Genomic DNA, 9,942 nt, shown 5'->3' with positions numbered 1-9,942 from the left:
TATGGATCAAAAAGCTTGGGACAAAATCATGCCTGTACAAATTCTGTTTAATTTGCTTATAGCACTCAAGTAGCCTGCTTACAGTGCTTTTTTTTAACACGATAACATACGGAAAAAATGAGATGCAGCAATGAAACTACAATAAGTTATATTTTATGTACAGTACTGGACTGTATTATAGCGTTTTTAAATTACACATAGTTCCGTTATTTCATTTGTACAATACTGTATTTTGAAAAGCATTTGAAGCAGCTGTATTCATGTAGTAAATATACAAATATCAATTGGATGCTAATCTGCCTGAGACAAAAAAAAAATTATGATCCGCTTATAGTGATCAATTTTACCCAGACAGATGTGATTACTATATGCAGTTTCCTCTGTTATTATCAATTTCTATTGGAATATTATGGAAGTAAAACTCCACTGACAAGAAGACTGAGATCAGCAGGAATCTACTGAAGTCAGGGAACTTCATCAGTCATCACAAATGGCAAATGCATTATCAGAAATACCACATCTTTGTGACGATCGGCATTTTCTGCAAAAGTCATACAAAGGTTCACAAGGTGTTTAAATGAGGGCTGCTCATGCCCCTGAAATAGGGCTCCAATGATTTTTATTGATATTTATGGCCAAGAAACATTAAAATGCATTCAAAAGCACTTTTACTCCAAATAAAAATTTGCAATACACACTGAAGGAATGTTCATATTGGAGCTGTTCATTTAAAAATGACTGGCTTTTAAAAGGGGTATATTGCTATCTGTTCACATGAAGAAACGGTTAATTGTACAGAATGCTTTTTAACATCCACTATGTCACATTCTGTTCTTTCTGTGCCTATAATAAACCATGACTAGACTTCAACAAGCAATAATTTCCAGTAAACAAGCTCATTTGTAATGAGTACATATGTAAAGTATTCAGCATCACCACAGAAAAACCACGGACTCACAGTGCCAGAGAAAAATAATTCTTAGGAAAGATATACTTTGTGTAAAAGAGCTTCTGAATTTCAAAGGAAATGTTACATAACTGGAAAGAGATTAGCAGTTTCAGTTCTGTGACAAAACCCTTTAATACTAAACTTTTGGTTAACAGTCTACACTTAAAGCAATGATATGCTACTTAATCTGTGTATGATTTCAGTTTATGCTACAAACAGTAAACATTTACCATAAAACAACAAAACTATCAATAAAGGAAATAAATTCCCTAGTAATATACTGCGGTGTAGTATCGTATGGTCTAACAGAGTAATTCTGAAGATCTTTCATCATGTACACCATTTACATGATCAACAAAAAACACATTAAAATAGAAGGGCTAAAGCAGGACAGATATGAAACTACCTGGATCTATCACCAAGGTATGGCCAGGGTTCTTGTCACCAATCTTTGGGGTTCATCTTCTCCCTGAAGGATCTGAGTCTCTGGCGTGGAGCCGGCACAGGTCTCGAGAGGTGGTCAGGTATCTGGTTCCCACAATCCTGCTCCACTATACCTATAAGCCCAAGGGGGGCCGTTTTGCGAGCTGGTTCTTGGTTCCTCTGCAGCTGCTGGATGATGGCAGAGAATTTGTTATCCAGGGACGGCCTGCCAGTTCCTGTCCAGGGCTTCTTTCTGGAGTTCTCCTTCTCTAACTGATGGCTGCTGCAGCGGCCCAGCGCAAATGGCTCCTTGCCAGGCGGCGGGGGTGGGGCGCGGCGCTTCTTGATTTTGGGACTGGGTTGGCTCTCTTTACTTGGAGACAGCACAGTCTTCTGCACCACCATGGGGCAGGAACCCTCAAATAGGGCAGCCCAGTGAGGTGGCTCGGCCTCCTTCTCCTGATCAATGAGGAAGCGGCCTCCTGTTTCCTCGATTTTATTGTGGATAATATCAGTCAAGCTCTCAAACTTACTGGGGGAACTGATACCTGCAGATTGAAGGTGCAATAAAATAAAAATACTCACATCAGGAACATCAATAAAATAAAAACATACAGCTTCACAGCAAGACAATCTGCTATATCAACAACATTTTTCTTCTTTCGCAGATATGGCATGCTGCACACGCAAAATATACTCACTGAGGTCATTGTAGACTGATTCAGCAGGTTTTGTCAGGAAGAGTGGAGGCTTCCTCGGAGATGCGACATCAATTTCCAAGAGTTCGTTACAACAGTGCTGCCACTGGTCTGAAAATGAAAATCTGTGTCTTGGCAGCCTCATCATACATGTTCCACCGAGCAATTATGTTAGCGATGGCCAAGTCCGGTAAATAACAAAATGCTAAATAAATCTCATACTGAACAGAACCAGCAAATTGATGTTTTTTGGCCTTTTACTGTCGATTTGTGCCATGTGAAGTACATCAGCTTTAGTCGACATAAGCAGTGACTTATCGTGGATCATCGTTTGATTTCAGTAGTACATGCTCTTCAGATTTTAGCAAAAGCCTGCAGCTATTTTCATAGCGCTGCAATTACGCAAGTCACTCACCTTGGTCACAGAAGTGCTGGCGAAAAGCCTCCATCCATTTTTCCAAGTCCTCTTTGTTCTCTGCTGTAAATATGTACCTCTCAGCTTCTTCAACAACTGGGTTGATAATTACCAAGTGGCTGGGTCTTTTCTGGAGATCCTTATGCACCACGCGTATCCTGGTCTCCTGTGTAAAGAATGGAATTTTAACTTCCCTTTCCTTTGACCTTCTCTTTAAAACAACACTAATTATCCGACTTCAGTAAACCTAGTATTCATTGATAAATTCCACTTTTGCAAAGGGCTACTACAATTAACTCATTACATCACCAGTATAATTCATTTCATGGAAATATCCATCCGCTTACAGAGAATCATATGGTCAGCATTTAAGGAACACAAAATGAGCCACAATATTACGCCCACCCCCACGTGAAGCAAATAATATTGACTATTGTGCGTGTCAAGGCCTGGGATACATTAGATGGTAAACTAACATTCGCAGTACTCACAGTGAACACGTTAAATGTAGAAAAACGACCACAGATAAATATCTAAGTGACTATGACAAGGGCCAAATCATTATGGCCAGACCACTGGCTCAGAACGACTCTAAAAATGGCAAGACGTGTGGGGTGATCACAGTCAGATGTGAGAGTACCTACTGAGTAGCCCAGGGGCTCAAAAAAAATTGAAAAAATTCCTGAAGAGTCGATATGGTGTAATGAGGCCAAAATGCGAACAAAGGCCATCTTGGCACAATCTGCAGATAATTTTGATAATCACAGGAGTAATGTGTGACGACATCAGGCCCTGTTGTGTTTTATTATTCACTTCACATGGGGCTATTCATAATGTTCTGGCTCATCAGCACAAATGCAAATGAATGCAAAAAGCAAGTAAGTTTGGTATTACAGTCCAAAGTACAAGTAACAGCAGCTTGTCTGCCTGTAATGAGCATGGTCTTACATTTACCTTGTTGACAGGAATGACAAGGGAAGGTTCCACTTTGGCCTCAATTTCCTCTGGGGTGTAGTAGCAAGATAGATTACCAGCTTTAAGCACGCAGAAGAAGTCGCAGCATCTGAGGGCTCCATCGATGTTTTGCTGCAAAGGTGAAAAGGAGTCCATTTCATAAGTCATTAGACAATAATACTGGGCAAAGAAAGTGCACAACCTTTTGACTTGGATTTTAAAAGGAAAGTGACCTGGGAAGGATCAGGGAAGTGGAGAGAACAGAAAAAAAACAACATTGGGAAGTGGGCTGAAAGCCCCAGAGAGGGTGTGAGGGACAATGCAGCTGTATGCAGTGTTCAAAATCGTAAATAAGGTAACTGCTAAATAGCAGGCTGTTTATAACAACTGACTCAACTATCCGGTCTTATACCCACAGTAAAGAATCTGGCAAACAAAATATTGTGAATGAATGTCAGTAATCATGCATATGCTGTATAAGTATGTGGAGATGGTCAAAAAGAAGAGGTAAAGAGCCCTAGTTGTTGTATGGAGGGTGGAGGGAAAGCTGAAATAAATGAGCAGCCTCTTTCCACTGATGAATCGTTATTTCGTGGCTGTACGGCATCCATCTGTACTGCAGGCAATGAAAAGTGTAGGAGCGGGCGGTCTTGGGGAAGCCACTTCACAATAGCCAATGGAAGGGTTACCTGCTGACTCAAGAAGCCGCTCATCATTGGTTGGGTCATGCAGTCCGGCTGTGCGACTAAGCGGCAGCACAAATTTCCATACAAAGGCAACCAGGAGGAGGATTCCTCTAACAAAGATATATATACCAGAGATATATACATATACACACGTACATACATTCCAGACATACGTAAACTCCTTAACACTTAGGAAAACATTTTACGTATGTCTATTTATTTTATGTAAAAAATTTACTGTATACATAATTATATCTAAATCCAATAAAATCATAAATGTACTTCATATAAAAGGCCATTGTACATTTTATCATTGCTCCTAGAGTGCAAAGTTCAGTTCATAACTAAAGGAACCGGCAAACATCTCACCGTTCTGCATGACTACCAGCGAGTGCGACTGAAAACTGCCTTCAGCCTGTTCTAAGTGCAACGTCGTGTATGCCAGCAGGCTGTAACTGGCATCCCTAGAATGCAAGCATGAAATGGACTCCATCAGATCTCACACTGAATTAGAGCATTACATGAATCAGCTGTGATTTAACATTTACAGACAAAAATGTAAACAAAGCAAACTTCCAGTCTTTTTCTTGTTCCCTGACAGCGTAATCAAATTTGCCTGTCTTAGCAATACATTGGAATTTGCAAAGGCAGGAATTTTCTAGCTAGTCTAGCAGTTATGTGGAACTGTTACAAACAGGTACAGAACACCGGAATTTATAAAATTTGTTTTTGATTATAGAGTTATAAAATAAAAACCAATGAATGTGCTACTTGCCTTACCTGCATTGGACAAAGGAAACGTTAAATCAAAATAAATGTAAATGCAAGGATATTCTGCAAGCAATAATTACAAGTCACAGGGTATAAAGCGGGGGGGTTTCTTACGGGGGTATTGGGTTGTACTGCAGGAATGTTTCGGGATCAGCGCCTTCCACCAGATGGCACACTTTTCTCCCAGATGATTTGCCAAAAGATGTGCGAAATTTTCTGGCTAATTTTTTAGGCGTGTTCATCAAGGATCTTTCTTCTTCCATATTACAGCTGTAAATCTCCAGAGACAACTCAAAATTAGGCCTGGCCTCATTACTGCAATAGAAGAAATGGTGAGGTTATGAAACAATGCAACTTTACTGCACATGAAACATTTCTGTTGTTCTGAATACAAAAGTTCCATGTTTAAAAAAAGTTACATAAACAGTTTCTGCCGTGAAATCATCCCTGAATCAAATACAAACTTTGTAGTTACACTCTGACGTTTATCACACTAATGATGCGCCTTGAAATTCAGCCATTTACAATGCTAATTATTGAATGACTATTAGTATACAAGACAGCTTTAAACAATGGTATTAGTCTTTTGATACAAAAATATATACTTCCAGCATAATGACTGTGTACCCAGAGAAAGCTGTTATTTCTATTTTGTTTGTCATGAGAAATAACTAGACTAGACACCCAAGTCAAGTTTATGTCAGGAGTATATGCCTGATTAAAATCATCCATCCATTTCCCAAAACCACTTAATCCCAACTGGGGTCGCGGGGGGGACCGGAGCCTATCTGGGGAACAATGGGTACACACCACCCCCTGATTAAAATCAATACTTACAAAAGTGTTAAGCCTTCAAAACAAATATCTGTCATGGATCTGTCTACAATCACCATCTCTGTGTCAAAAACCTCTGCTTCAACTTTCATTAGGCAAAACACAGCAACTTTCCGAGAACCTAGAAAAGATATATACATTTTATATGTAAAAATAACCAGAAAGCAATATCCATAGTTGTAAAGCTTGTCGTTCCATTTACATGTCTTTTCTTAAGAAACATGGCAACATGCAGGCCATGGTCATATGCAAAAATAACCTATTTAGTGATCTGGTCACAGTTCTGCATGAGAAATAGCTCAAAATCCCTCTGGCCGCTGTGCAGGACTGATGCTGTATTGGACACAAAAAACAAAAACAAAAAAACAAACAAACATACTTACTTCCTTTGTTACTGAAGTGATCTGAATCTTTCCACAGTAGCGGTATTCTTAGCCCTTAAAACAGTACAAAAAATGTTTATATAATTTTGAAACATTATTTCATGTCTAGCACATATTGCTTTCGCCAAATAGAACGTACATTAAATACTCATCTGTTTTTAAAAAGTGATCGGTCACAATTCAGTTAACTCCAAGCGTCTCCCCAGGATTGACATTTATTTGGGATATACTACTTCAAACCTGAGGGTAATGGGGATATTAAATATTACAATGTACTTGTACAATGTACTGCCATAATCTCACCTGATATTGCAACTTTTCCTTTGCAAGACAGACGGTTGTTGCAAGCTTGATCTGATAATCTAAAAAACGCAATTCAAGGTAAGTACTAATTTGTCTTCGCCACCATCACACTAACACCAATGTATATATGCTATTCAAGAACCATCCCACTCACCTTCTTGTGGACTTAGCTTCCAAGTATGGTTCTTCTTTCTTGTTCTGTAGCTCAGTCAAGTAGGCCTTTATGCGAGTATTACATGTAAGGAGGTTCTTTGAAACATTTAAGATTTGCTCTCTCTTGGTGCTGGCCCCCAACAGCTTGTACGCTCCATCACGCATTCGTATTTCAAAGTCTATTTTCTCTTGAATCTTGCTTTCCTACAAACAGAAGAAAAAACTCATAGCAAAACAACGTGCCTGCTTCAGGTGGCATTAGTGGGAAAACGGCTTCCTTTTGTAACAATATATGAGAAAAATATGGACACTACTTGCCTAGATGAATGTGTTTTTCTCCTCATCATATTTCAGTACTAAAAACAGCTTTCAGTATTTCAAAGATTCTGCCCTTTACATTAAGTTTTTCTTTATAAAACCAAAGCCCCAAGCCTTCAGCAAAAATACCTTACAAAATAAGGTGCAAGCAAGGCTTTTTTAATAATAATTTAAAAACAAAAAATGGAAAAGCCACTTAAAGAAAAAAAATCAAATAAGCTATACATCTGATAATGGTATAGCGAATGTTTTTGTTTCGTAAAATGACAACCAAACAATTTAAAGGTTTAAGTTTATTGTGCGAGCAATGAGATTAGTTTTACCGCCCAATAAAAGTATTACCACTTTAATAAAATTAATACATTCTTTTATTTGCTCTGTTATGTGCAATATAATACAACTCATCCGTAACTGAGATTGGTATTATTAACGTGATCCTTTCATTTCCAGCTCCCTTGTACAGTGCATGGTCAGATGAGCCTAGTGTCTACCCCTGAAAATGGGACAGGGGACACCCCTAAGGATATACACATACACTACGGACAATTTAGAAACACCAATTCGCCTAACTCCTGCACCCAGAGAAAACCCATGCAAAGTGCACAAAGACGAAACTCAGTTGATAAACCCGAAAGCTTTGACAACAATTAATCAGACCTACATTAACTTAGACTTTGGCTTAAGGAAACGACCAAAGCATGGGGATCTAGCTACATCTGTTTTATTGTCGCAGGATTGGCAACAACTGATTTAAATGTCGCTCAGTACTTGTACAGGTAAAAAAAACACGTAAAAAAAATCAAAATCACGTAATAGGCATGTATTCCCCATTCAGGATAACACATGAGACACAGAGGAAACGAATTATATACCTATGGCAAATGACCGAATTTAACCTATTTTAATGAAGATTACAACAATCGTTAATTAACTAGTTGTATACTGAACTTTCACTGTATGTCCACTCCCTTATCATAAACTTGTTTAAAATGTCGAAAAATTACCTCATTGTGTAAAAACAAAGAGCTCTGTCTGATTTTCTTTCTTTTTATTTCCATATTAAGTGAAGAACAGGACGATACAGTTGCTCTGATTCTTTCATTTCTTCGGAAGTTTTGAATATCCCGCGGTTCTTCCATGCCTGCTGTCCGCGTCCAGTCGCAGTCAGACAATGAACCGATACGTTAGCGGCCGCTTTTCTCCACCCTTCAACTACGACAGGGACCGGGGTGAAAGTTCGGCAGGACAAAACAACGTAAAGGGAATCTACCATTTTTGAAAATTTAAATTTACCAAGAATTACGGCAACATGCACGCGATTTTTCGACATAAAGCTGATGCATAGGGAATATTTAGTTGATCTGAAATATCGCTTCCTAATATTTTTCACTGAAAAGATTGTAGATACCTGTATATTTACGGCTATCCCCATCTGTAACGAAGTGGTTTCGTTCGATTATCTTATTTGGGTAATGTGGCACAAGTTGGTAGAATGTAACACTTGAATTGTACAATTTTGTTTTATAGGCTGCTACTTTTCAACATTGTTTCTGTACTCGTACGTAGCTAGTTATAATAAAGAAAGAAACAAGGTATTTCGAATATCTGGCTTAATATACTGTCGGCGAATTGACCAAAAATAACTATTTTTGCTGCTTTAAACAAACAATACATGATTACAATTATAATTATGGCTATCTATAAATTCAATATGTCATTCGTAATACAGGACAATTGAGTTTTCAATTCGTTTAACCTGCATAGAGATCGCCGAATGCAGACCGCCTTGCAATTAAATTCGTGTTGGAATGGCATGTGAAAGGACAGCTCATGTTCAATATTAAAAGAAACAATGAAATGCTGCTTATGTATGGTAAATCACTAAAAATGTTTTCATTATTTTATTATTCAACGTCAGAAATGAAAATCAACCATAAGATTAATTTTAAATGGTCGGATAATAGTTATCAGAATAACTTAACAGCTGGAAATACGTCCATCCATCCATTTTCCAAACCGCTTATCCTACTGGGTCGCGAGGTTCCGGAGCTTGTCCCGGAAGCAATGGGTGGAAATACTTTAACAGTAAAATATGTCTAATCAAATTAAATCAGTTTTACCTTCGTTGTTGTCTTCTTTTTTAAAATCAAATCACTTTCAGTCTCACGCCCCCGCGTGAGGCCCATTATCAGCAACAACTAGTCCTGTGTTCCAGTGGAATACTATAGAGCCCTAAAGGGACATAGGTGATTTTTATATATTTTTCACTGTATCTGGTGTTCACCAGATACTAACTGGCGCGCACCAAATGCTTTAGTATCAGTCTCAACGTCAGCAGGGAAAAGGCAGCTCCGGGATGCTGACCTTCAAAGTACAATTGCAAAAAAAATGCCGTATCTCAGAATAGCCAATAAAAAGAAAAGACAGAAATGGGCAAATGAACACAGACAATGGACAGAGGAAGATTGGGGGGAAAGTGCTATGGATAGACGAATCTAAGTTTGAGGTGTTCAAAAGAAGAGAGAAATTTTGTGAGACGACGGTCAAATGAAAATACGTTGGAGGAGTGTTTTTATGACGTCTGTCAAGCGTGGTGGAGGCAGTGTGATGGTCTGGGGCTGCTTTGGTGATAAAGTGGGAGATTTGTACCTGGTAAATGGGAACTTAAAGTAAGAAGCCTATCACTCCATTTTGCAACGCCATGCCATACCCTGTGGACGATGCTTAACCTTGCTATCCTGTTCCAGTCGGCACTGACCCGTTTGTAAGTTTAAAATGCATAAAAGGACCACATATCAGGATGATCAAGTACCAATACACACAGCAAGACTGGTGACACAATGGTTTGATAAACATGAAAGTGAAGTTGAACATCTCCCATGGCCTACACAGTCACCAAATCGGAATACTATTGATCCACTTTGGAGGAACGAGTCAGGAAACGCTTTCCACCACCAGCATCACTCAGCAAACTGGCCACTGCTGTCAACCTGGCCACTTGATACTTGCATGTATTTATATATATATATATATATATATATATATATATATATCC

The 9,942-nt window shown here is 38.7% G+C and overlaps 1 protein-coding gene across 2 annotated transcripts in view; it reads right to left on the bottom strand.

Annotated features, from left to right (window-relative positions):
- Positions 1-572: 572 nt before the first annotated feature.
- rtkn2 (rhotekin 2) overlaps positions 573-9,942 on the bottom strand; it is a 26,906-nt gene continuing 17,536 nt past the window's right edge. Inside the window, exons 2-13 of one of the 2 annotated variants that reach the window (XM_049007176.1) lie at positions 7,892-7,974; positions 6,571-6,773; positions 6,417-6,475; positions 6,114-6,167; positions 5,734-5,851; positions 5,011-5,211; positions 4,495-4,589; positions 4,129-4,235; positions 3,440-3,571; positions 2,486-2,651; positions 2,074-2,181; positions 573-1,920 (exon numbers count right to left, since the gene is read on the bottom strand). In XM_049007176.1, the coding sequence (XP_048863133.1) occupies positions 1,391-1,920; positions 2,074-2,181; positions 2,486-2,651; positions 3,440-3,571; positions 4,129-4,235; positions 4,495-4,589; positions 5,011-5,211; positions 5,734-5,851; positions 6,114-6,167; positions 6,417-6,475; positions 6,571-6,773; positions 7,892-7,945 (1,827 nt within the window). In that variant the 5' untranslated portion in view covers positions 7,946-7,974 and the 3' untranslated portion in view covers positions 573-1,390. Of the gene's footprint in view, positions 1,921-2,073; positions 2,182-2,485; positions 2,652-3,439; positions 3,572-4,128; positions 4,236-4,494; positions 4,590-5,010; positions 5,212-5,733; positions 5,852-6,113; positions 6,168-6,416; positions 6,476-6,570; positions 6,774-7,891; positions 8,093-9,942 lie in introns of those variants that run through there. The other variant, XM_049007175.1, reaches the window with a different exon arrangement.

This window comes from Brienomyrus brachyistius, chromosome 3, assembly GCF_023856365.1.
Source record: "Brienomyrus brachyistius isolate T26 chromosome 3, BBRACH_0.4, whole genome shotgun sequence".
NCBI classification, from domain to species: Eukaryota; Metazoa; Chordata; class Actinopteri; order Osteoglossiformes; family Mormyridae; genus Brienomyrus; species Brienomyrus brachyistius.
Note: the sequence above shows the minus strand (reverse complement) of the source record. Positions and strands in the feature narration are given on the sequence as shown.